At 38.2% G+C, this 26,838-nt stretch overlaps 3 protein-coding genes across 5 annotated transcripts; 1 reads left to right on the top strand and 2 right to left on the bottom strand.

Annotated features, from left to right (window-relative positions):
• Positions 1 to 355: 355 nt before the first annotated feature.
• Positions 356 to 26,838, top strand: tmem71 (transmembrane protein 71). Of its 3 annotated transcripts, XM_044367633.1 has the most exons (12): positions 356 to 533; positions 12,586 to 12,683; positions 14,265 to 14,328; positions 17,921 to 17,966; positions 18,647 to 18,856; positions 21,526 to 21,806; positions 22,802 to 22,975; positions 24,305 to 24,325; positions 24,744 to 24,810; positions 25,380 to 25,441; positions 25,782 to 25,831; positions 25,931 to 26,838. In XM_044367633.1, exons 3-12 carry the CDS (start codon positions 14,298 to 14,300, stop codon positions 25,952 to 25,954), a joined length of 966 nt encoding a protein of 321 aa, XP_044223568.1. In that variant the 5' UTR covers positions 356 to 533; positions 12,586 to 12,683; positions 14,265 to 14,297; the 3' UTR covers positions 25,955 to 26,838. The 3 variants fall into 3 exon arrangements, with proteins under 3 accessions (XP_044223568.1, XP_044223570.1, XP_044223567.1); XM_044367635.1 differs by lacking the exon at positions 24,305 to 24,325 and having other exon boundaries at positions 14,273 to 14,328; positions 22,802 to 22,996; XM_044367632.1 differs by lacking the exon at positions 24,305 to 24,325 and having other exon boundaries at positions 22,802 to 22,996.
• On the bottom strand, positions 4,439 to 6,785 carry LOC122993462 (tripartite motif-containing protein 16-like). The gene has a single exon (XM_044367628.1). The coding sequence runs from the start codon at positions 6,347 to 6,349 to the stop codon at positions 4,676 to 4,678; it is 1,674 nt and encodes a 557-aa protein (XP_044223563.1). The 5' UTR covers positions 6,350 to 6,785; the 3' UTR covers positions 4,439 to 4,675.
• Positions 8,390 to 10,441, bottom strand: LOC122993463 (tripartite motif-containing protein 16-like). The gene has a single exon (XM_044367629.1). It carries the CDS (start codon positions 10,302 to 10,304, stop codon positions 8,646 to 8,648), a length of 1,659 nt encoding a protein of 552 aa, XP_044223564.1. The 5' UTR covers positions 10,305 to 10,441; the 3' UTR covers positions 8,390 to 8,645.

Below are 26,838 nucleotides of genomic sequence, written 5' to 3'. Positions count from 1 at the left end.
TAAAACTGGACATTTGAAGATGTAACCTCGGACTGTGGGGAACTTTAACGGATATTTTTCACTATTTTCTGACATTTTGTGGACAAAATGATGAACAGAATCAAGACAATAATCGGTAACTTAACTGGTAAACTATGCAACATTTGTCAAGGGGTCTCAGGTAGACTTTGCTTTATTTTAAGGGGTCACAGGTCATAAACGTTGTGAACCACTGATCCAAAAAACACAGTTTATTGTGTTTTTACTATGAAACCGTCACTGGAACCTGTATTGTTCTGTGTTTTACTTTGACGGGACAGGAGGAGCTGTTTCCTGTCTGGAGGCGAGGCTCAGTGACGTCACTAACAGCTGCGGAGCCCCGAGCTGCGGACTTTGTTCAGCCCAATAAAAAAATATCAAGATTTTAAAAAGACTGAAGTTCAGAAGGAAGAAGAAGAAGAGGGGGAAGAATAGCAGAAAGGAAAGTTGAACTATTCGCTGGAAAAATACTTTTTCTTCACTTCAGCAGAAAAAACCTGCAGAAAAACAAAACGGTGAGTTCAGTTCAGTTATTTCTTTGTCTGCATTTTGTTCAGTTTCTGCTGAGATCAACTTGAACATTTGAAGCAAATAGAAACAAACGGCGTTGAAGGTTTTAGACATATTTAAAATAACTGAAATTATTTTTAACGATACTTTATTTCATGCAAATTAACTAATTTTTTCCGTTATTTGATTAAAAACTGAAATAAATGACCATATTCTTTCATTTAGATTATGACGAATGCAACATTCTTTAATATCTTCCGGTACAATAATCATATATCATAGTTTATTTTTAATTTCTAATAACAATGCAACACCAGCAGGAGGATACAGGCATACCAGACACACTTTATCATGGAAATATTACAGGAATGCAGCTAAAAATAGCTACTATAGGCACTCTCTAAATATGCTGTAGGAATATTATAGAGACTATAAAACATCCATAGAAATATTTACTAGAACTGCAGGGACAATAGAGACACCATGAGGCAACATAGAGCAATATTTTATGTGTAAATATGAAAAAGAATACCTCATAATACAAGAAAATCTTTATAAATTCACCTCTGAGCAGCATAAATATTGTAAGTGATCAAATTATAGGGGAATACTGTTCAATAACAATACTATGAGAACAGCAAGGATGGTGCAACATCTCATTAGTGAACAATAAACACACTATGAGGCGCTGTTATAGGTGTAGATCATGTTTTAAAAATGGAAACACAAGGAAAAATTATAAATTCATATCTGAGCTGCATTATCATTTTAAGCACGAAAGTTATTTAACAGTACAATTCAATAACAATATTCTAACACTGCTGTAAATCAAAATAGAGAATCACACATGCAATAAGAGGTACTAAAGCAATAATATAATGGGGAATAATAAATAAAAAAGCATCAAATGACAAAAAGGGCTTTAAAACTTCAACACCCAGCAGCTTCAACAGGCTGCATGCTATTAATATGTTAATATTCATATATTAAGAAGATGTGACAGAGACTGACTGCAGGTGCAGTTTAAGTGTTACAGTGATGTTGGAGCTGCTGGTAAAATGGTTCGATCCATCTTTCTGCTTCCTGCGACGCGTTTTCCTCCAACATCAGCAGCTCCAACAAAGCAGAGACCAGACTGCTGCTGCAAGGCATGCTGGGAAACATAGGATGGGGAGAGTCCAATGTGAAACAAAAAGGGGGGGAATAAATAAATAAATAAATAAATAAATAAATGACAGTAATTCTATTATAAAGCATTGAAGGTACTGAGTTTTTATTCTAAAGGAATATTATAGAGATACCAGAGGAAAAAAGACAAAAACACTTAAAGGCGGTTGAAGAGGATTATAGAAATGTTTTAGGGATGTTTTATTTCAGGGATAAGATATGAAGAATCTCACACATCTCTACTGAATTAATATACAGTGATTTTTATCAGATCTTTAACTTATTTTGGGTTTTTTTTTTAGATCTAAATCTGTTTTTTCTTCTTCATTTGGAAACACAAGTTCTCCATAAGTGCTCTTTAAATGTATATAGGAATTTGTGCACTCAAATATCTTTATGATTTTATGAGGGAATTATGATTAATTATTGTGCACAACATGAAATTATTCGTCCAGTGACATATCTCATATTATAGGAGGTATAATAATAAAGAAATAGTCCTCCTTGTTGGCCACACAAGAGAGATCAATTAGAATTGTGATTATTATTAATCGTAATTATGATTTTGCGAGGGTATAGGTCTTTTAAGGTTAAGTGACTGAGATACAAGCACAAGAAAACACAAACAAGTCCACTTTAGTTACATACACATTTCTTACTAATACTACAGGTACAAGTATTAAACACCACAACATTTTACAAACAAGACACAAGAGGGAAAGGGAAACTGGTACACAAGGCTATGGCTAGTGAATAATTGAAATGCATGATGCAGAGTTATCTACTGTGCAGTTGGTATGAGAGACCTGATAAACAGATGAGATGACTGTTACCTGAGAAGCAGTGAGTCAAATCAACGGTACAACAGCTTAGTTCTGAATTGCTAATTGAAATTGCAAATTATGAAAACACCAGGGTTCGAGCAAGTCGATGAAGGTTTTGTAGGACTGCTTGCTTGCTCCCTGTGGTGGCTTCTTGTGGAGAATGGAGTCCGATGCACCGGGATGAGGAGCTGGAGTTTGGATCTTGTAATGATGAGTGAGTCGGCCAGTCCGGAAAAGTTTCCATTGGAAGAGAGCTCCTGGTTTATCCTCTCATGCTCTCCTAAGCTTGATCTTCAACTCATGACTCTACATTCTGAGGTTTCACCTCCTGTTGTTCTGAGTCACATCTTCAGACTAGCAAAATGCAAACTTTCAACCAGCATGGCAGAAAGCAAGAAGACAAAGACAAAAGCAAACAGCACGTAGCAACCAGCAAAAAGCAGCAGCAAAAAGAGTACCTTAAAAACAGCCTAGAGTCTCAGATAAGACACTGCTTTAAAATTTCAGTCTGCCCACCCAGAAGATGCATCCTGTCCAATCCCAGGAGTTGCAGAGCTCTGGGGGAGCAGAGTCAGCTCTGCTTTCTGCTGCCAAAATGTTTTTGGAATCTGAGATGACTCCTCAGTGCATAAAATTACTGAGTTCTTCTGATATTCAGCTTAATTAAACACTTGATTACAATAATTCAAATACACTAGATGAAAAACAGAAATTAATCACTGTTGTAGAAATTATGAAATTCCAGTGATGTTATAAAATCTACTGAACTAATGTTATTTGATAACGTCCTCTAAGTATTTGTGAAGAAAGCAGTTTAAATTCAGAATGTAAATTTGAATAAAAGGTGTGTTTTTTTAATGTTAAATGTCTTTGCAAATGTCCACATTTACTTTGTATAGTATGATTTTATTGATATACAGTGTAGGTGTCTCAAATAAACCAACAGGAATCAAACTTTGGCTTTTAATTCTCATCATACCAGTGAAGGATTTAAGTTTTATTGATCAGTTTGAAAGACAATTCTTCATTTAAAAGCATCAACGTGAAATGAAACCTTCTCACAAACACACCGTGGTTAACCTGACCTTTTCTTACCAATAGCTGGTAGCACAGACTGAAACTGGTGCAAATTAAACCAGAACACTGTTAAAAAAAAAAGTCAGAAACAGGTTATTTTCAAATGAACAGTAATAAATGGCATTTTAATTGACAGAGGGAAGGTAGCGTAAATACACAAAGGCAATCCTTTTTTTTAAGCAATAATTTCTGTACTTTATTTAACTTAAAAAAATGCATTTGTGATGACCTACAGCAGTTTGACATCACTAACCATGATCTATTCCTCCAAGCATTTTATCATTAATCTTATCTTATCTTAATCTTATCTTGTTGACCTGCTGTGATTTTCATTGCAGGAAAACATGTAAAAACTCCACTGAGCCTTTAACAGCTTCAAACAATATCAGTAAAGAGAGATTTAAATATCTGTAATATCACACTGTGTCAGTTTGTTGACAGAAGTCACACCCTGAAACACTGATGCTGCATTCAGGTCACATGGCAAAGATGGGAGAGAAGAGTTTCCACTTTACAAATATTCACTTCATCCACACAATCAGTTCATTTAACCCAGAATGTCAGCTATGTACAAGAACATGATAAATGATCTTCTCGTTGATTATCATCATTATAATTACAGTCTGATTGTACATTTCTTTATCAATTTACAAAGTGATGAGAACAAAATATCTATGATGAAGGAAGTTCTGCTGTTTTCTCTGTTTAAGACACTGAGGTGGAAGAGAAACAACAGCACACAAACACATCAATACAAACATGAAACTAACATTTAGAACAAAGAGAAGTTTATATTTTCATCTGAAGAAACGTCAGTGAAGGTAAAAGACGTCATCATGAGCAGTGATAGCCTCCATGGATAAAAACACACAGGAAAAAATGACATTTAAAGAAACTCAAAACATCATCAGAACAACAAATGATTTAACAAAGAAGTGTTGACAATCCCAGTTTGATTGACAGCTGATCTCTGTGCAGTTCAGAAACACCACAGCAACGAGCTCTCAGAAACAATGGAGACAAAAATATAAAGAATTACAACAAAGAATCTGACACATGAAGTCTGAAATGACTTCTGTCTACTTGAGTTTACAGAACTCAGCTGTGGTTCCATGATAAACAGGACAAAGTCCAGCATAGAGAGGCTGAGTGAATGTGGTCTGGACTCTGTGGAGGAGAGTCATGGTTTCAGAGACGCTGTAGAAGGACAGAATACCTGCTCTGTGATCCAGGTACACTCCTACTCTGGAGGAACCAGGACCTGAGACAGGAGTTTTGATACCTTCGAACCAAAATCCATAACTTTTATTGTCAGAATATAAAGCCCAAGATTTGTCATTGAATCCAAATCCACATTCCTTCGAGCCTCCTGTTCTGCTGATATTCTTGTATGCGACTGCTACATAAACTCCTCTCCCGCTCCACTCCACCTCCCAGTAACAACGTCCAGTCAGACTCTCTCTACTCAGGACCTGACACCAATCAGTGAATCTGTCTGGATGACTAGAATAAGACTGGTGTTGACTCATTCGCTCTGCTTTTCTGTTCCCCTCAGATAATAATATCAGTATGTGTGCTGTGTTTGGATCCAGTGTGATTTCACGTGAATATTTTAAGAACTCAGCTCTGGTCTTGGGTTCTGCTTCTGACAGTAAAACGTCCACTTCAGTCACTGTCAGTGAGATGTTTGTCCATTTCTCCCTCAGGATGTCCTGTAGTTGATCTCTGAGCTCTGACACAGCTGCTGTCACATCCTCAAAGTATCTCAGAGGACGGATATTGATGCTGGATGAGTCTGTAGGTTCACTGAGTTGTGACAGTGAGGGGTAGTTGTGTAGAAACTGGTTGTGATCCTCTGTGTGTGAGAGCTTCTTCAGTTCAGCGTCTTTCCTCTTCAGCTCAGTGATCTCCTGCTCCAGCTTCTCCTGAAGCTCTTTGACTTGACTCACTTCAGTTTCCTGCTGGGATCTGATCTGCTGCTTCACATCAGAGCTTCTTTTCTGGATGAGACGGATCAGCTCAGTGAAGATCTTCTCACTGTCCTCCACTGCTTTATCAGCAGAGCGACTGACGGCCTCCACCTCCTGTTGAAGCAGCTTCACATCTTTCTCTCTGTCCTGGATTCTCTGCTGGATGTTTTGTCGACTCACCTCGAGCTCTCTCTGCCTCTCAGTCCTTTCTGCTGCAGCTGAGACTGTGTCGTGGCCTTTATGTTCATCCACAGAGCAGAGATAACAGATACTCTGCTGATCAGTACGGCAGAACATCTTCATCACCTCATCATGACGAGAGCAGATGTTCTCCTGGAGCTTTTTGGAGGGGTCGACCAGCTTGTGTTTTTTGAATGTGGGTGATTCATGATGAGGTTGAAGGTGTTTCTCACAGTAAGAGGCCGGACAATGCAAACAAGACTTTAGAGCTTTCATCTTCCTCCCAGTGCAGAAATCACAGGCCACATCTTCAGGTCCAGCATAGCAGTGATCAGCAGGAGCAGCTTGGAGTCCAATCTTCTTCAGCTGCTCCACTAAAGCTGCTAACATGGTGTTTTTCACCAGGACAGGCTTCGGTGCGAAGGTCTGTCTGCACTGAGGGCAGCTGTAGATTTTCTTCTCATCCTCTTCATCCCAGAAGCTTTTAATACAGTTCATGCAGTAGCTGTGTCCACAGGTAATAGTCACCGGATCCTTCAGTAGATCCAAACAGATCGAACAGCTAAATGTTTCCCAGTCCAGCTGAACTCCTTTCTGCTCCATTTCAGCTCTCAGTGGCAACGACTGTCTGAGTTTCACTTCCTTAGAAGTTGAATAGGTTTGACCTTTGATCTAAACAGCATGTGTTTCTGCAGTGAATGGAGGCTGCAGCTCTTTCACATGTTGGTTACACCCATCTTCCAACTGTAGATCTGATGGGGAGGGAACAAGGAAATATGTGGACAGACTGGAGCTTGTTGTGTTTCAAGGCAGGAAGAAGAGGGAGGAGTTATCAAGCTATGATTCATTCCAGGAGGAGGAGCAGTTTTAAAGAGATACTGTGTATTTCAGCCTGTTTGTGTCTACAATGGAGCTCATTTCTCGTTTGAAAAAACACTCCTCACCTCTGCTTTCTGCTGCCAAAGTGTTCATGGGATCTGAGATCTGATGTTCTATATGTCGATTACTACAGCTCTGTCCTTTCACTGCTTATATCTTTACAAATGTCCACAATTTACTTTATCTAGTATGATTTTGTTGGACTGATATACAGTGTATGTGTCTCAAAGAATATACATGCTATTTGAGGCACATAAATATATATATATATATATATATATATATATATATATATATAATCAGATGTTAGATTGTAGTTAACCGTAACAGTCCAGCTCATGAAGATCGTCTGTCTTACTGACAGAAATCCTGTAAAACAGTCCTGTATTTGCTTCTTTTTACATCCTCATGTTGTTCTCTGTGTAAACATTTGGCTTGACAGGAGAGAGTCTGCACATTTAACATTGATGACGGATAATCAATTACATTCTTCCTGAACCTCTTCACATCAGAGCAAAACCATAACATGTGCATGAATATGCCGACCTCACCTCAACCAGTACATTTCTTATGCCATCTACTTCCTTTTTTCTTTAAACTATAAATGCTGATAGATGAGTTTAAGTGATGCTTATTTTATACTAATTTCCAGGAAATGTTCCTTGTAACTTGTGAAAATGTAATGATTCACGTTAAGGACATTTTACAGAAAGGGTGGTGCTGTTTTTTATAAAATATATAAGTGTCCAAGCATTATATCGGGGTTGTTAGTTTCCAAAAACAATTAATAAATTAACCTCTTGATAATTCATTAACTGACAGAAAATACTCAGTTTTCAGTGTGTAGTTTTATGTGTCAAACTGCATGATAGCTTATTAGATTGTTTCTTAACAGCTCTGAAATGAGAGCATTACACAGACGCTACTTTAGGAAATTATTGAAAAATTGTTCTGGAAATTATGAGTCAAGTAAGAATCTGTGGAAATAAAATGTTGCCTAAATTGTTGACAGATGCTCAATCGTTACAGCATTTTAAAAGAAACAACCTAATAAGCTAACATATAATTTCACACAGAAATATACGCATGCAAGAGTACATTTTTTTGGCCTGTGAAAGAACTGTCAAGACTCTAATTTATTAAGAATTTTTCCAAATCAAGAACTACATAATGAATCCAAATATAAACCAACTCTTTTCCTTTTTCATATAATTTGTACACAGTTCCACCAAAATGATTTGCAAAATGTCCTGAAAACTACCTGCTACATACCTGCAAATTATAAACTGATTGGAGGAGCTTTAACCTCCACTACATCCCTGGTTAGCAGGATGAAGGCGCCCTCTTGTGTCCTGCTTCAGGTTTCAGATTTCAGTTGTTGACCTGCTGTGATTTTCATTGCAGGAAAACATGTAAAAACTCCACTGAGCCTTTGGCAGCTTCAAACAATATCAGTAAAGAGAGATTTAAATATATGTAAATCTGTCTGTAACACTGACGTTGCATTCAGGTCACATGGGAAATATGGGAGAGAAGAGTTTACAGTCTGCAAATATTCACTTCATCCACACAATCAGTTCATTTAACCCAGAATGTCAGCTATGTACAAGAAAATGATAAATGATCTCCTTGTTGATTATTATCATTATAATTACAGTTTGATTGTACATCTCTTTATCAATTTACTAAGTGGTTAAAACATGAAACTAACGTTTAGAACAAAGAGAAGTTTATATTTTCATCTGAAGGAACGTCAGTGAAGGTAAAAGACGTCATCATGAGCAGTGATAGCCTCCATGGATAAAAACACACAGGAAAAAGTGACATTTAAAGAAACTCAAAACATCATCAGAACAACAAATGATTTAACAAAGAAGTGTTGATAATCCCAGTTTGATTGACAGCTGATCTCTGTGCAGTTCAGAAACACCACAGCAACGAGGTCTCAGAAACAATGGAGACAAAAACATGAAGAATTACAACAAAGAATCTGACACATGAAGTCTGAAATGACTTCTGTCTATTTGAGTTTACAAATCTCAGCTGTGGCTCCATTAAGTCCAGCATAGAGAGGCTGAGTGAATGTGGTCTGGACTCTGTAGAGGAGAGTCATGGTTTCAGAGATGCTGTAGAAGGACAGAATACCTGCTCTGTGATCCAGGTACACTCCTACTCTGGAGGACTGAGGACCTGAGAAGGGAGTTGAGATGTTGTTGAACCAAAATTCATAACGGTTAGTGTCACATCTTAAAGCCCAAGATTTGTCATTGTATCCAAATCTACATTTTTCTGAGCCTCCTCCTCTTCTGATATTCTTGTATGCGACTGCTACACAACCTCCTCCGTCTCTCCACTCCACCTCCCAGTAACAACGTCCAGTTAGACTCTCTCTACTCAGGACCTGATACCAAAAATTGAATCTGTCTACATGATAAGGATAACCCTGGTTTTTAGCTGCTTCTACTTTTCTGTTTCCCTCAGATAATAACAGATGTACGTTTGCAGTGTTTGGATCCAGTGTGATGTCTCTGAAATGTTTTAAGAATCCAGCTCTGGTCTTGGGTTCTGGTTGTGACAGTAAACCATCCACATTACTCACTGTCAGTGAGATATTCATCCATTTCTCCCTCAGCATGTCCTGTAGTAGATCCATGACCTCTGACACTGCTGCTGTCACATCCTCAAAGTATCTCAGAGGACGGTTATTGATGCTGGATGAGTCTGTAGGTTCACTGAGTTGTGACAGTGAGGGGTAGTTGTGTAGAAACTGGTTGTGATCCTCTGTGTGTGAGAGCTGCTTCAGTTCAGCGTCTTTCCTCTTCAGCTCAGTGATCTCCTGCTCCAGCTTCTCCTGAAGCTCTTTGACTCGACTCACTTCAGTTTCCTGCTGGGATCTGATCTGCTGCTTCACATCAGAGCTTCTTTTCTGGATGAGACGGATCAGCTCAGTGAAGATCTTCTCATTGTTCTCCACTGCTTTATCAGCAGAGCGACTGACGGCCTCCACCTCCTGTTGAAGCAGCTTCACATCTTTCTCTCTGTCCTGGATTCTCTGCTGGATGTTTTGTCGACTCACCTCGAGCTCTCTCTGCCTCTCAGTCCTTTCTACTGCAGCTGAGACTGTGTCGTGGCCTTTATGTTCATCCACGGGGCAGAGATAACAGATACTCTGCTGATCAGTACGGCAGAACATCTTCATCACCTCATCATGACGAGAGCAGATGTTCTCCTGGAGCTTCTTGGAGGGGTCGACCAGCTTGTGCTTTTCGAAAGCAGGCAATTCATAGTGAGGCTGGAGGTGATTTTTACAGTAAGATATCAGACATACCAGACAGGACTTGAGGGCTTTCAGCTTCCTCCCAGTGCAGACATCACAGGCCACATCTTCAGGTCCAGCATAGCAGTGATCAGCAGGAGCAGCTTGGAGTCCAGTCTTCTTCAGCTGCTCCACTATATCTGCCAACATGGTGTTTTTCACCAGGACAGGCCTCGGTGTGAAGGTCTGTCTGCACTGAGGGCAGCTGTACATCTTCCTCTGATCCTCTCCATCCCAGTGTGTTTTAATACAGCTCATGCAGTAGCTGTGTCCACAGGGAATAGTCACCGGATCCTTCAGTAGATCCAAACAGACCGAACAAGAGAAGGTTTTTCGGTCCAGCTGAGCTCCTTGCTGCGACATTTCGGCTCTCAGTGGCAACGACTGTCTGACTTTCACTTCCTTAGAAATTGAACAAGTTTGAGCAGCATGTCTCTGTATGTAATACAGCAGACAGTTCTTGTATTACATCACACGTCGGTAACACCCATCTTCAAACTGTAGATCTGAAGGGGAGGTAACAAGGAAATCTGTGGACAGACTGGAGCTTGTTGTGTTTGAGAGCAGGAAGAAGAAGGAGGAGTTATCAAGTGCTGATTCATTCTAGCAGGAGTAGAAATACTGTGATGTTGAACAGTGTTCCCTCATTTATGATGAAATCTCTGTTAAAATCTGTTCCCCATTTGTGTTTTCCGGTGTAAAATACTTGTTAGCATGAGATGAGATTGCTCCATATTTCTCATAATTTCCAAATCAATCTGTATTTTTTTTTTTTTTATAAAACAGTTGACTTATGATAAGTAATTATCAAACCACACACAGCTTTTCTTTCTCATCATACCAATAAAGTATTTAAGCTTTATCAAGCTTTGAGCTTTATTAAAAATAAATGAGTTTATTGTCATAAATTGTGTATTGATGCCTCAGTTATATTATAGGAGGGAAAACTACATTTAAACATCCAGTCAGTGAAAATCATAAACACAATGAGTTTAACACAATGATTTATTCCTCCAGGCATTTTTATCATTAATCTTATCTTCTCTGTACTGAGTGGAGGAGCTTTAACCTCCACTGCATCCCTGCTCATCAGGATGTGAAGGCGCCCTCTTGTGTCCTGCTTCAGTTTTCAGATTTCAGTTGTTGTAAAAACTTCACTGAGCGTTTAACAGCTTCAAATACTATCAGTAAAGATCTGTGACGTTTCCAGAAGAGCTTTACATCTTTAACTTCACTAAAAGCTAAATCACCAGCATGTTTGTTCTGTTAAACACTGTCCTGGAGCCTCCGGGGGTCTGTTGTTATTGTTTAAAATAACAAGGAGCATTTTTCAGTTGAAAGAGAGAAAGATGGGAAGGGAAACCCCCCCCCCAACCTCCCTCACCCCGTCCTGCATTCACTGTAACACAGAGAGTCTCTGTGTTCAGCCCACTAACAGTCGCTGACCCAGTTCATCTGTTCACCGCCGTTTATCTTTCATCCGACACAAAAGAACAAGAGTAGACAGAGGAGATCTTTAGAGGATCTCTGAGCGCGCTCAGTGAGGCCGCTGATGTTCAGAAAATAGATCATGTGGGATTCAAACCTTATACCGCTTTAATAATGATTGACAGGTCTGATGCTAAACAACTAAATTCAGATTATTAATATTTTCTGATGCTGTTAAAAGTTATAGAAACAAACCTTTTCTTTTCTTTTTATTTATTGTGTGTACGTTGTTTGCTACGTGGTTCTGCTTAGATGCTAAATTGTATTTCTTTGTATCATTTTTCATTCACAATAAGGTCGAATCTCATCTTATGTACAGCAGGCCTGTTTACTTTTAGTCTTTATTAATGATTAATGACAGATTTGTATGTATATAAGCTATAAGTTATTGTTTGGGTCTAATGTTTTTATTTTAATCATTTAAGTTCAGGTTGGGCTGCAACTAAAAATTATTTTCATTATCTGTTAATCTTCCAATATAAATCATCAATAAGCTGTAAAAAATGACAGAGAGTAAGATGACGCCTTTATGATCAACAGTCCAAAACACAAAGAAAATCAATTTACTGTCAAAGAAAAGCTGTAAATTCTCTAATTTAAGAACCAGAAAGCATCACATATTTACTGTTTTGGTTTGAAAAGTGACAAAAAAAAGTTGCAGATTAGCTAATTGATTAATCGACTAATTGTTTCAGTTCTACACTGGACTGTAATTTTTATTCTCCTGTTTAATCTGTTTCTATTACTCATTTAAAATCTTAATTTTATTGTCTTTTTATATTGCATTGTGTTTTTTTTTCTTATTTCCTTTTAGGTGTTATTATCAAAAATAAGTTGCTGATCAATTTTCTGTCGATCAATCAGCTCTAAACTGACGTCTTACAGATCAAACTGTTATAAAACTCTCTCTTCAGCCTGATGTTTCATAATCATCTGGTTTATTTTTGCACGTGAAGGAAAAAAAAAACAAAAAAAAACAAAACACGTGACCAAAAAGACAAATGATGGATCTGAACGGAGCCTTCGGGCTTGTCACCATGTGACTGTGACAGTTGAATTTCCTTCCGGCAGAGACGGAGTTAACAGGAAACATGAGCTCAGAGTCACAGCCCATCTGTTTTTCTCTTTTCTCTTTCTTCTGCATTTTTTTTCTCAGGCTGCCGCTGCTGCAGGATGTGAAAGAACCACAACAGAAAGAAAGACTTTGCTGAAAACCGAGCGCACAAGAACAAGAACTGAGCAGAAAGTTTAAAGGTAAGGGTTTAAAAAAAACATGTGTGATGTGTTTCGGTGTAAATACGCTGCTCTTCTTCAGTAGTCTGATCAGTTTGGATTAGATTTTAGCTGGTAGAGTCTTAGTTTAGTTAATCCTCGAGAGGAGAAGGAGGAGGACTCCTCTGATCAGCTCAGCAGAGATTAACTGAACTATAATAAGTTACTGAAGAGCAGATGAGGGAGGAACTTACATTTTGGTGCCTTTAAAAAATCAAACTGCTCTGCTTTTTCTTTCCTGTCTGTTTGGTTTTATTCAATATTTTTCTTCTTATCAACAAATCTCATGTTTGGATTCAAACCATCGATGAACTGATCCACTAACAAGTCTCGTGTGTGTTCATCCAGAGCCTGATATATCTTCTTCTTCTGTGCCGTAGACCTCCGTTGTTGTTATAAACTATTAAAAACACGTTAGAGAGCCGCATCGCTGCACTGGATGACATATTCCTTCATCACCATGAACACACACACTGCAGTTTATTTTGACTCGGTCTGTCTCGGGCGAGTCGAGGCAAGTTTTTTTTTTATACAGCAGCTTCCAACGACAAAGCAAATCAAAGTGATTTATATAAAACATAAAATGCATCAATATATATAACAATAATATAAAGAGACAATAAAAAAATACACATTAATGTAGGATTTAAAATTAGTCAAAGGAAAAAAAGAAGATAAAAGTAAGTTAAAACAGAAGATAACAGACTAAAGAGGAGCTGCAACAATTAGTCGATTAATCAGCTGGTCTTAATTAGCTGATCAGCAGAAAATTGATTCAACTATTCTGATCATCTCTGATAATCTATATATGGATAATTTATATGTATTATATTTTCAGGCTCTAAAATTTGATATTTTGCTGTTTTTCCTTGTCTTATATTATAATAAATTGACTTTTTGGGGGTTTTGTACTGTCGATCAGGCAAAACCAAACATTTGATCGATGTTTTATCGATCAATCAATTAACAACAATCACTTAATCAAAAAAGATGACTCGGTAATGAAAATCATTGTTAGTCGCAGCCCTCATGCAGTGTGATATTGAAATAAATAAATAGATCTGAATTTGCTTCAGTAAAAGACAAATACAGCCAGAGTGTGAATCTGAAGCACAGGAAGTACTTGTCTGCACATGCTCAGTGGCGTTACATAAAACTACTCCCCGGAGACTGAAAACGTGATCGCTGTTATTAGTCTGTGGAGACGTTTCTAAACGAACTCACGTGACCAAACTCTTCATGATGAAGGAACATGTCTCTGACGTGTTTTTAGATATATCAGGCTTTGGATGAACACACACTGTACTCGTTAGTGGATCAGTTCATTTGTTGGTTTGGATCCAAATTTAATATTTCATGAACTCATCCAAGACCAAAAACATCCTCATGACTCCAGCGGGGAAAGAAATGTATTAAGTAATAAGTGAAGTCAGCAACTTTTACACAGAATCTCATTTATAAACTGGCTGATTTTTCTCACTGTTGTTTCAAATACGACTGTAATTTGTTATTTTATTATTTAACTTCCTGTTAATAGTTTCTGGTTTCTGGTTTCTTTCACAGATCGACAGCTCGACAGCTCGGCTGCAGACAAACATGGCTCTGTTCTTCTCCGGAGCTGTTACAAGTACGTCAGTAACAACAGCGTGAATGCCAAGCACACACACACACACACACACACACACACACACACACGCACGCACACACACACACACACATACATTGTTTTATTAGGATCCCCATTAGCTGCCAGTTTAATGACAGCCACTCTTCCCGGTGTTCCTCGCAATACAATGATTACAACAGAACACAAATACAGAACGTTAATGATAATAAATTAAGAAAAGAAGTTGTTAATAATAATGATAATGATAAACTAAAAGAAAGCATGAGAAAAGTCTTAACTTCATGCTGACTTTGAGGACGTAGCACAACATTAAATTTACCCGTTCATGAAGATAATGAAATAAAAACACTTTTTTAAAAAAAGAAGATAAATACAGAGGAATCAATCATACGTTCATCTGCAACACTTCTCAGTATCTTTTTAAATCTATATTTATTCTGTACTCGCCCTGCGGACGCTGGTAGCTTGTTCCAATTAAATACGGCTCTGTAGCTGATTGTAGATTTTAAATTATTATTTTAAATGATTATTTCTAGGTCGAGGAAGTACCAGGTCGCCACCTAGTGTCTGTCTGGTGAAACTAACGCTGTCAAGACAAATTCATTCAAGTTTGATTAAGTGGTTAAAGGGAGAAAAAGCCCTGATTGTACTCTCTAACGCATGACATTCTAGATATTATTACACTATTATGTAGCTTGATATTTGGAAACTTTGAGATCTTTACCAGCATTAAAAATTGTTCTGTGGCTCTGAACGTGGTTTATCCAAACCACATGTGTTGTTTAATGAGCCCACCGGCGGCTCCAGACGGGTTGAAGAGGTTAACTCGCAGCCCAGAACAGTTTCTGATGACGTCATGTTGCTCCCGTTTTCTTACCTTGCGAGGCAGCTGGAGTCACGAGATCACGCGAGAATAACATGTTGTCAGGCTTCGAGTTATGCGCTCGCAGCGTCCCGTGAGGAACTACTGGCAGCTTCCAAGGACGACTTCTCAGATGTTTCTGTGTAAAACAAACCATCTGACGCGTCACGTTACCTGTTTTCTCCTCTGATTAAGACAACATCATGTCTGGTGTCTGTACAGTGATTCTTCACCTGCGTTTGATCGTAAAACAAACAAATTTGTGATCTCATTTCTGTTTAGTGTCAGATGGCATCATCAAAACACTTTCAGACACTGATCATTTCACGTCAACATTTACCGTTTTGTCTGTCGTTGCAACACATGATGGTAGTTTTCTGTTGGTTAGTGACCGATGAGTGTAAGACAACAATTTATCTTGTGTTGTTTGATCATTTTATAGGATGTAACAATGCAAAATGTCAAAAAATACTTTGAAGAGGAAATTACCTTGGACACAGCCATGATCTTCAGTTCTTAAAATGAACAAAAATCACACCTTCAAATCATTAAATTGCTCTTAATTTGAAATTCTCATGTGTGAATTAGAAAATAAAGTTAAATGCTTATTGTGATTGGCCAGTTGTAGATTACTCTAAACAACATTTATCCAAAACAAATTCTAATTTTTAAAAAAATCTAATAATTAGTGGTGTTATCTATTTTATATATAAGTAGTTATAATTTCTTTATTTGTTATTTTATACTGTTGCTCTCAGCAGTTTATCATTTTGTTAAATGGAAAAAAAAGGTTGAAACATGTTTACGATTCCACAAACATAAATATCAACGGTGTTGCCAGATGTGTGATAATTATCATATTCGTACAATAATTTTGCCCTCAGTATGATGTACGATCAATAATGCTAGAAGTCCCATAATGTACGATAATTTGATCATTTTGTGACAATTAGTATAAATACAGGGCAACCTGTATGTGCTCGTCACACAGGTTGCATCAGTTGCTGCCTTCCAGTGCTGTGGGAAATTAAAAACTCACGTCTACAACGCAGAAGAAAGACAGCAGCCTCGATGTGTAGAGCAACATCTGAACATCACGCTGTCTAAAAAGCTTCTAACATGCATGTTTTTATCTCCAATATGCCTCCTTTGATGAGATATTTTACATTAGTAATCTAGAAATATTTTCTAAGTTGTATTTGTGACCGCACATCTTCAAAGTCGGACTTTATGGTGCGTCCGTGAACGCAGCACGGCAGTTTGTTCTCTTGGTTATGACTCATGTACAATCATTTTCCTCAAAATACGATCACTTTAAGCCTCTAGTACGATACTTTAACATCTCCCATCTGGCAGCGCTGTGCATCCAGCAGAGCATCACTTCAGTATCGGTACTGAAACTAAGATATTGATTGATGTCACTTGTAGTTGACCTGTTGATGCGAACAGTTTTAACACGGCGTGTTGTGATGTGATGTAACACGGTTAACTTCTCAGTTCTGTTCTTTACTTTGCTGCTGTGATGTGGTTTAAATGATCTTGAGTACGAGGTGATTAATAATCTTCCTGCGTGTGACACTCCTGCCTGCTGACGGTCATTTATCAGCATGTAGTCCTCAGGAATGCTCCCTCGCTCTTCAGACTGATAAAGTTGTCTTTATTTAGAAAACTCTCAGAGCAAAGTCTGCTTCACGAAACAACACAGGACACACCAGTAACATGTGTGAGCTGTTTTACAGTAGAAGAAGAAAGACTGAGATCTTTTATTTAAGTCAAATTTAGAAACACCGCAGTATAAAAATACTCTTTACAAGTAAGTGTTGATGTCTCTTCAGCAAGGTAGAAAAAAATGTTGCAAATGAAGAGTTCGGTGCAGGTTTGAAGCCCTGGATTTTGACTTGCAGGCAGGATTTTTGTGTTTAATGCTCTGATGTTTAACATTTAACATTATAACAGAATATAAATAACAGAAAAACACAAAAATCATAATATGTCCCCTTTAAGTAAAAATACGTAATAAGTAATAAGTAAGCAAGTAGAGATTTAAAGATTGATTCATACATCACATTATTTCAATGTTCATTTAGGCTCCTGACTGTTGCTTTAAGACACACTCGAAAAATGTGAACCCACAAGTACAAGTACTCATTATGTTAAATATACATATATATATATATATATATATATATATATATAAATCCCCTGTGATGAGTATTCAACCTTCTGGGAATTTTTCATGTTTTATTGTTTCCTAACATTGAATCAAAGGAGATTTAATGTGACTTTTTTGACACTGATCAACAGAAAAAGACCTTTGATGCCAAAGTGATCAAAATGAATTACAAATAAAAAAAAAAATCATCATTTGTCTTACTTGTAAATTTTGGATCTTTTAGAGCTGTTAACAACTCATAGACATGTGAAATGTGACCCCGACTACACACTGCTTTTTGTAAGACGTCAAAAGCCAAAAAGGTTGGAAACCACTGGTTTCATCTTTAACAATGTGTTGTATTTTAAAAGCTTGTTATATTATCCATTGTGTCAAATCTTCATCTGAAAAGTAACTAAAGCTGTCAAATAAATGTAGTGGAGTAGAAAGTACAATATTTCCCTCTGAAATGTAGAAAGTAGCATCACATGGAAATACTCAAGTAAAGTACAAGTACCTCAAAACTGTACTTGAGTAAATATATTTAGTGTAACTTATATCTGATCTTTGTTGTTCAGGTTCACCCATAAAACGACGGTTGCGAGGTCATCACTCTTGTCAGAGGTAAAAACTTTGTTTCTTTTGCTCTTTGTGATTAAATCTGAAGTTGTTTGTTGTGTTTTGTTGCAGCAGAGACGACGGTTTGTTTTCATAGTAAGAAAACTGAACTACTGCTGTTTAGAAAAAATCTCCGTCCATTCACTTCAATGGAGAAAGAGACGAGATGTATTCAGTTCCTGTTGTCAATGAATCTCACACAGACGTTAATGTGACTGAACTTTACAACCATTTCGTGAAAATTTATCTCATTTTGGGTTCTCAAATGTGAGGATTTAGTGATTTATGTTTATTTTCTTCACATAAATCATCTTAAAAATTAATATTTTTGTGTTTTGGACCATTGGTCAGACAAAACAACCAATTTGAAAACGTTATCTTGGACTGTGAGAAATTTATAATTAGCATGTTTTACAATTTTTGACATTTCACAGACTGAACAATTAATCAATTAATTTAAAATATAATCAATAACAAGCTGACATTTAACGTGTTTGTATGTTCTATTAGTAGCATTTTAACATGTTTATGTTAATATTTGAACATGCACACGGATAGTATGTTAACATGTAGCCTGTTAGCATGTCATGCTAGCAATGATTTCAAAGTATAACTGAGGCTGATTCATTAGTTTTAAATTTTCTGTTTTATCCCGCCCTCTAACCTCCTGTCCGTGTCTCCCGCAGCCTCGACCTGTCTCTCCTCTCTCCCGACTCCTCGTACGTCTGTTACTCATCCGCGGATGGCGTGGATCCCTGCAGCTGCCGCCGCTCGCCGCGCCTCCTCACCAACGGATACTACGCCGTCACCGAGGACAGCTTCTCCTGGGACGACGACGGCAACGTGTCGCTGACGCCCTGCAAAACCAACGTGTCCTACAAGGAGAACCTGGTCAGGTGAGATGGACACAACGTTTATCAAATCCATTTACATGAACAACAATAATAAACTTTATTCATACAGAACATTTCGTACAAAAAGATGCAATAATATGGAAAAAACTTAAAAGACAGATGTAAGAAATGGGAACATTAAAGATATGACGGGATTAATTAAAAGATTAACCAAAAGTAAGATATTCTAACGAACTACGGCTGCAACTGATGATTATTTCCATCGTCATTAATGTGTCAGTGATTAATCGATTAGTTGTTTTGACTATTAAATGTCAGAAAATGGTGAAAAACTGATGTTCTCAGATGTCTTGTTTTGTCCACAACCGAAAGATATTCAGTTTATTATCATAGAGGACAAAAGAAACCAGAAAATATCCACATTCCAGAAGCTGGAATCAGAGAATTTGGATTTTTTTTTTCTTACAAAATGACCCCAAACAATTAATTTATTATCAAAATAGTTTAATCAATGAATCATCGCAGCTCTAGATTGGATGCCTACGTTCATTGTGAGCTCCACGTCATCGACGCTCAGTTCATCCGTGTCAGTATAAAAGTCACAGGTTCAGTTCTGCAGAACGGAAGATTAAAACATGTAATCCAGGCGTTTTTTTTCATCGAGGGAACGTTAACCAGCACATATGTTTAGTTCATTTTGTTTAATTCATTTTAGAAAAAAATGTATTTATAACACTGTTTAGGATTGTATCTGAGTTCAGATGTCACGTTTCCCTTCAGTAAGTTACAGTTTATTTTATTTTAATTAATTTGTCTACATGTTCTGTGAGACCAGAGACGATAAACAGCGTCAGCTACGTTTATGGTTGGTTGAATTTTCTGTTGCACTGCCACTTGTTTGTGTTTGTGAAAAACAAACAAACGTGTTCTGGTCCAACAGGCTGAAGGTTTTAGAATTCACACATTGAAATGTCATTTCTCGTCGGTTTATTAGACTTAAGTTCAGCACCATAACATCACCTCAGATCATAACATCACAAGATCATGCAGGAAGCCATCTTGTCAGGCTTCAAGTTACGCACTCGTGTCCGAACCAACGGTGGTTCGGACCAATCGGCGTCCTGTGAGGAGCTACTGGCAGCTGTGGGCGTGGTTTAGGAGTGACAACAGCGAGAAGCTAGACAGGTGGTTCATCCAATCACCTGCCAAGAATTTTTTTAACAGTTTCCAAGGTCCTCAGATGGTTCAAGCTAACAAACCATCCGTCCAGACCGTCCACTATCGGATGGAACGAGATTATATTGTGTCGATTTGTGAAACATGATGTAAAAGTTTTGATGTAAAGTCAAAACTTTAGCTTTTATCAGGAGGACAAATATATTTGCTGACATTTTATGCACCGAACAACTAATCAATTAATCGATAATGAAAATATTTGTTAGTTGCAGCCCTAAATAAAAACAGTGTCTTCACAGCTTAAACAGCTTCACTACCTTTTGGAAATTTTGGTTGGTCAACTTTCCAGCAGTGGTGACGTTTCCAACCCGAGAGAGAACGTCTAACTCTGTGTTTTGTGGTCAAGAAAGCAACTTTTTGAGTTTAGTTCCTCTTTTAAGAGAGACGTTGTATGATTCAGGACGGAAATCAAATGTAAAACGGAAGAGTTGGCGGACGGAGTCTAAACGTCTGGAACCTGGACTTCTAAAGGACGCTTCCCCTCAAAGAACAATTTTATCAGCCTGAAGCATGAAGTCACATCAGCAACACGCAGCAAACAGACATGTTGTCATGGCTGCTACACCGCACACACACACACACACACACACACACACACACACACACACACACACACACACACACACACACACACACACACACAAACACACACACACACAAACTCTTTATAGCGATGAGATAATTCTCTGCAGCCAATCAGAGCGAGCCGTGCGGCACATGTCGGGCAGGTTTTAAAGGCTGTAAATTCTTCATGTATGACATCTGCTGCGCTCAGGAGCCAGAGCGTGATGTCACCTGTCACGGTTGCTAGGAGACCCGCATGTTATTGAGATACTCATCATCAGCATGAGAAGAGCTTCTTTGTTCTCCGACATGACTGATTAACCTTCAGAGCTTTTAAAAAACCTCGTTTATAGATGTTTTCCTTCATAAATTAACTTTTAGATGACAGTTTATTAATACTATCCCACCATACATACATATACATCTGTGGTAGTTTACTGCAGTGTCACTGACCGATCTAGATTACAGAAACGCTAAATTGTCCAATAAACAAACAAGAATTGTCTTTCCTGCCTTTTCAGTAGTTTTAACATTAAGGCTGGTGATTTCCTATATTTTTCTGCTGCTTTTCGGGGACTGAAAATGTGCCGTTATTAGTCTTTGGAGCCGTTTCTAAACAAACCAACGTGATCAAACTCTTGATAATGAAGGAACACGTCACCCAGTGCAGCGGTGAGGCTCATCGACGTGTTTTTAATAGTTTTCAGAGCAACAACGGAGGAATAAGATATATCAGGCTTTGGATACACACACAATACTTGTTAGTAGATCAGTTCATTGTTGGTTTGGATCCAAACATGAGATTCGTTGACGAGAATAAAAACGTATCTTTTAAGGGGCAGATCGAAGAGAAAATCTTAACAATAGTAGTAAAACCAGAGCAGAAGTTAAACTTCATCATCGTCTCTCAGGGTCTTTCGGCGCAGACGGAGGCCTCGCAGCTCTCTGGCTCGGTTACTGAGTGACGTGACGGAGAGCTGCCAGTCGTGGCTGGACGAGAAAGTCTTCAGAGGCGTCTTCGGGACGAGCCAGAACCAGAACCAGAACCAGAACCAGGAGCAAGAGCAGGAGCAGGACCGAGACTGTGACTGGGACAGAACCTGCCAGGAAAACTGCTCCCCCTTGTTGGACGAGTCTACCTGGTCCGTATTCAACAGCACTGAGCTGGACGAGAGCCGCAACTTCACGTACGGTGAGTAACAACTTCAGTCTGCTTAAAGGTTCAGTTCACCCAAATAACCTTCACTTCCCTCTAGATACGGACCGACACTTCTTTCATTATTACAGAAGCACATCTCATTCACCAGTGAAAATAATTGGAGGCCTTACGTCATAATTATGACGTATGTGTCTCATCAATAAGATCTTGTAAATCTTTTCTCATAATAACGAGATTCTGATCTCGTTATTATGAGAAATGTTTAAGGTTGGAATCAAACGTTATTTGTGAAGACAGAAGCCTGATGACATCACCTGATTTAATTCACTTTTATTTCTGCCCAAACAATCCCACCGACTTCTACGAGTCGAGATACTAAATCATAATTATGACATACGAAAGTCATAATTATAAGACAGCACATTATAAATATTAGAAAATGAGACATTTCTATCTGAAAATCTGTTCATAGTAAGACATCTTGGTCATAATCTGGCTAACTGTCAATAAACTGCACTTTAGCAGGTTTGGGCTTCATGACTTGTTGCCATGACAACAGATCATGATTAATTTTAAGACTCATGTCAAATCATCAACAAATGAAGACAATTACACCTGCAGGTGGAACCTCCACTCCCCACAAAAAAATAATTCAAATTAAATTAAACATATAAATGAGCAAATATGAATTAGTAATAAAAAGAAAGAAAAATTAACAATTTAATAAATTAACAAATAATAATAATTAAAAACAAAGAAGAATAAAAAGTAACAAAATATAATAAAATAAATAAATGTATTGAATCAAAACATTAAGAGCTTTTTAAAAATTAAATTAAATATTTTTTTATTTAAATAAATAAATGAGCAAATAAGAATTAGTAAGAAAAAGAAAGAAAAATTAACAATATAATAATGAACAAATAATAATAGTTTAAAACAAAGATGAATAAAAAATAATAAAATATAATAAAATAAATAAATATACTGAATCAAAACATTAAAAGAATTTGTTTTGTCTCTTTCAGACCACACTGAGGTCCTGCCCCCCCCTGACAAAGTGGCCCCGCCCCCGAAGCTGCTCATCCAGGAGGAGATTTGCTCTGAGATCTGTCAATCAAAGGAGACGTTCACACAGTCACTGGGCGGCCTGTCAGAAGTCCCGCCTCCCTCGCCCTTCTACACCAACACCTGCTGCTGTCAGAGCTCACCTGAGCACACAGGTACATCACTGCTGCTATTAGAGCTCACCTGAGCACACAGGTACATCACTGCTGTCTGTTAGAGCTCACCTGAGCACACAGGTACATCACTGCTGTCTGTTAGAGCTCACCTGAGCACACAGGTACATCACTGCTGTCTTTAGAGCTCACCTGAGCACACAGGTACATCACTGCTGTCTGTCAGAGCTCACCTGAGCACACAGGTACATCACTGCTGCTGTCAGAGCTCACCTGAGCACACAGGTACATCACTGCTGTCTTTAGAGCTCACCTGAGCGCACAGGTACATCACTGCTGATGTCAGAGCTCACCTGAGCACACAGGTACATCACTGCTGCATTTAGAGCTCACCTGAGCACACAGGTACATCACTGCTGTCTGTTAAAGCTCACCTGAGCACACAGGTACATCACTGCTGCTGTCAGAGCTCACCTGAGCACACAGGTACATCACTGCTGCATTTAGAGCTCACCTGAGCACACAGGTATATCACTGCTGATGTCAGAGCTCACCTGAGCACACAGGTACATCACTGCTGCTATTAGAGCTCACCTGAGCACACAGGTACATCACTGCTGATGTCAGAGCTCACCTGAGCACACAGGTACATCACTGCTGTCTGTTAGAGCTCACCTGAGCACACAGGTACATCACTGCTGATGTCAGAGCTCACCTGAGCACACAGGTACATCACTGCTGCATTTAGAGCTCACCTGAGCACACAGGTACATCACTGCTGTCTGTTAAAGCTCACCTGAGCACACAGGTACATCACTGCTGCATTTAGAGCTCACCTGAGCACACAGGTACATCACTGCTGCTGTCAGAGCTCACCTGAGCACACAGGTACATCACTGCTGTCTTTAGAGCTCACCTGAGCACACAGGTACATCACTGCTGCTATTAGAGCTCACCTGAGCACACAGGTACATCACTGCTGATGTCAGAGCTCACCTGATCACACAGGTACATCACTGCTGCTATTAGAGCTCACCTGAGCACACAGGTACATCACTGCTGAAGTCAGAGCTCACCTGAGCACACAGGTACATCACTGCTGATGTCAGAGCTCACCTGAGCACACAGGTACATCACTGCTGATGTCAGAGCTCACCTGAGCACACAGGTACATCACTGCTGATGTCAGAGCTCACCTGAGCACACAGGTACATCACTGCTGTCTGTTAGAGCTCACCTGAGTACACAGGTACATCACTGCTGTCTGTTAGAGCTCACCTGAGCACACAGGTACATCACTGCTGTCTGTTAGAGCTCACCTGAGTACACAGGTACATCACTGCTGCTGTTAGAGCTCACCTGAGCACACAGGTACATCACTGCTGTCTGTTAGAGCTCACCTGAGTACACAGGTACATCACTGCTGTCTGTCAGAGCTCACCTGAGCACACAGGTACATCACTGCTGCTGGAATAGGGTTTTAAAATAAACAAATTGATCATGAAAAGATATTAAATATTCCTACAACATAGTTAGGCTTATTAATTAATTAGCCTTTGATAACATGTATTGATCAGATTCTAGTTTGTGAGACAAAAACATAAATAGAAGAATTTGAACATTATAAAACTGATCTTTCTGTCTTGAGTTCTTTCTTACTAGTTTTTTGTTTCTAGTCAAATCAAATTTAAATTCTAGTTCAAAGAGAAATCACAGAAGATATCTGAAATGTTTGTTGTGTCACAAAAGTTGTTTCTGTTTCTCTGACATGTTTGTGTTCATGTTTCAGGTTTAACCATGAAGACCATCCTGCTTTTCATCTTCACCATCTTCATCTTTACAGCTCTATACTCAGGGTAAAACTCTTTATATCGATTTAAACAGACACTTTACATTAAACTATAATCAAAACTGTCAACTGTGAGCCTGCTCGAGGATCTGAGTGACATCTTTTAAATCACTTATCAAATCTTATGTTTTATTATTATTATTATTATTATTATTATTATTATTATTATTATGATCATTATTATTATTATGTAAATACGGTGATTGAACAAAGAGCCTAACCTCTTGTGGAAATTACTTTAATGATTTTATGATTTCAGAGAGATGTTTTGGGTTTTTCCCATTCACTTCAATACAGTCACAGTTTTCTTTCGGCCTCTAGTGGCCGTCAGAGGAACTGCGGCTGATGACGGCAGCAGATAATAGTAGTTAACGTTTGATCTTTTGGACTAAAAACCAACCAGGTGATCAGGAACAAAGTCCAAGAAAAGACACAGAGTCGATAATTCAAATCTAATTCCAGTTATAAATCCTAAAAATTAGATCTTTAATCTTTCTTCAGTTTTTCAACACGGCTGTTTTTTTCTTAAGATCTTTACAGATTAATCAGTAAAACTTCACTGTTTTCTCGCTGCAGGTGTCTGTTGTGGAGCACCGCCGTAGCATCGACTGCGTTCATGATGATCACAACATTTATGTGTAAGTATCACGTATTTGCAGGTTACATGAAGTCAATCAAATGTTTTTTTTTATAATTCTGCTAAATTAAACACTGTTTAACCAACTTCCAATTTGCAATGATGGTCCAAATGTTTCTTTTACTGACTTTTCTACCCTAACAAAACAAAATTAAAGGAATGAAATGATTAAATAATTTACAAAATGTAAATAAAATGGTCAAAAACATCACAATTTTAACTATAGGCACTGTTTTTTGAAACCCACATGAGTCGAACCTTATTGTCACACTCATTGGAAAAGTGTGAAGTTTTAAAAAGCGGATCAGTTTCATGTTTCCTGTCGATCTGCTCTCTTTCAGTCCTGACCAAGTCGGGCCCGATGGGCGAGTGGAGGAAGGCGAAGACGGAGGTGAGTCTGAAATCAAATCGTTTCATCTCAGTTTGTCAAACTGAAGCTGAGACATAACAGAACTAACAAGGAATCATTCTGCTTCTTTTTTTTTCCCAGGACATTACATCAAGAAACGAGTAAAAAGAGAAGATTGAAAGAAAAGGTCTGATGGGAACTTAATAGAAATATTTTACATTTCACTAACTGTTTGCATGTAAGTTGCACTTAAAAGACTTTAAGAGTTATACTGAGCTCTGGAAAACATTTTACAGCAGCGCCTGACACTTTGACAAACTTAAAATTACTACTTTTTGAATGTAAACTTGATCTAAATAGTTTTTGTGAGCTGAGACACGTCGACCAGACGGGCTGCAGCTCTTAAAATGTTTGAAAATAGATTCAAATTGACATATTATTAATATTTAGCCTTTAAATCCAAAGCAAAAATGCTGGGAAAATTAGCATCATGTCACATCCAGGTTGTCGCTAAGAAGCTGTAGTTGCCCTGATGAGCTTAGTTTCCATGGCAACAAATCCTCAGACAGTTTTCTACTTTGCATCAACACAAAAGTTGATTTTATCCTGATAAATGCTCACGAGACAGGAGGACAAATGAGGAAGGGACGGAAGTATTTCAGTTAGATGGAGAATGAAACTGTGAATAAACAAACTTTCTGACTCATGTTTCCATTAAAAAGCCTCCATGAAACAGGATGTTTGGATTTTCCCGGCGTGTTAAAAGCCGAAGCAGACGGCGTGTTGTTTGTTAAAATGCTGAAGGAGCTCATTAACATGGTGACTGTAGTTTAGCAGCTTTTAAAAGATCGATAATAATCATATCAAACATCTAAATATACTTGATGTATTTTTCAAACGCTGTAAATGAATCTTCTATTGTTACATGTTGAACTTGGCTTTTTTTGAGCTGTCCAAAGTGACCAAACATTTCAGACTTCCAGTGTCTGGAGAACAAATTCAGGTTTGAAAACCAAACAAACAAACAAGCAAAAATAATTAAAATAAGA

The sequence above is a fragment of the Thunnus albacares genome, chromosome 12 (assembly GCF_914725855.1).
Source record: "Thunnus albacares chromosome 12, fThuAlb1.1, whole genome shotgun sequence".
Classification (NCBI taxonomy): domain Eukaryota; kingdom Metazoa; phylum Chordata; class Actinopteri; order Scombriformes; family Scombridae; genus Thunnus; species Thunnus albacares.
Note: the sequence above shows the minus strand (reverse complement) of the source record. Positions and strands in the feature narration are given on the sequence as shown.

Bases quoted from the DNA above. Each gene is read 5' to 3' on its own strand.
- LOC122993462 (XM_044367628.1), bottom strand. From the start codon at position 6,349: ATGGAGCAGAAAGGAGTTCAGCTGGACTGGGAAACATTTAGCTGTTCG.
- tmem71 (XM_044367635.1), top strand. From the start codon at position 14,298: ATGGCTCTGTTCTTCTCCGGAGCTGTTACAA. The intron at 22,997-24,743 runs GTACATCACTGC...TTCATGTTTCAG, and splicing joins GAGCTCACCTGAGCACACAG to GTTTAACCATGAAGACCATC. The intron at 25,442-25,781 runs GTAAGTATCACG...GCTCTCTTTCAG, and splicing joins GATGATCACAACATTTATGT to TCCTGACCAAGTCGGGCCCG.
- LOC122993463 (XM_044367629.1), bottom strand. From the start codon at position 10,304: ATGTCGCAGCAAGGAGCTCAGCTGGACCGAAAAACCTTCTCTTGTTCG.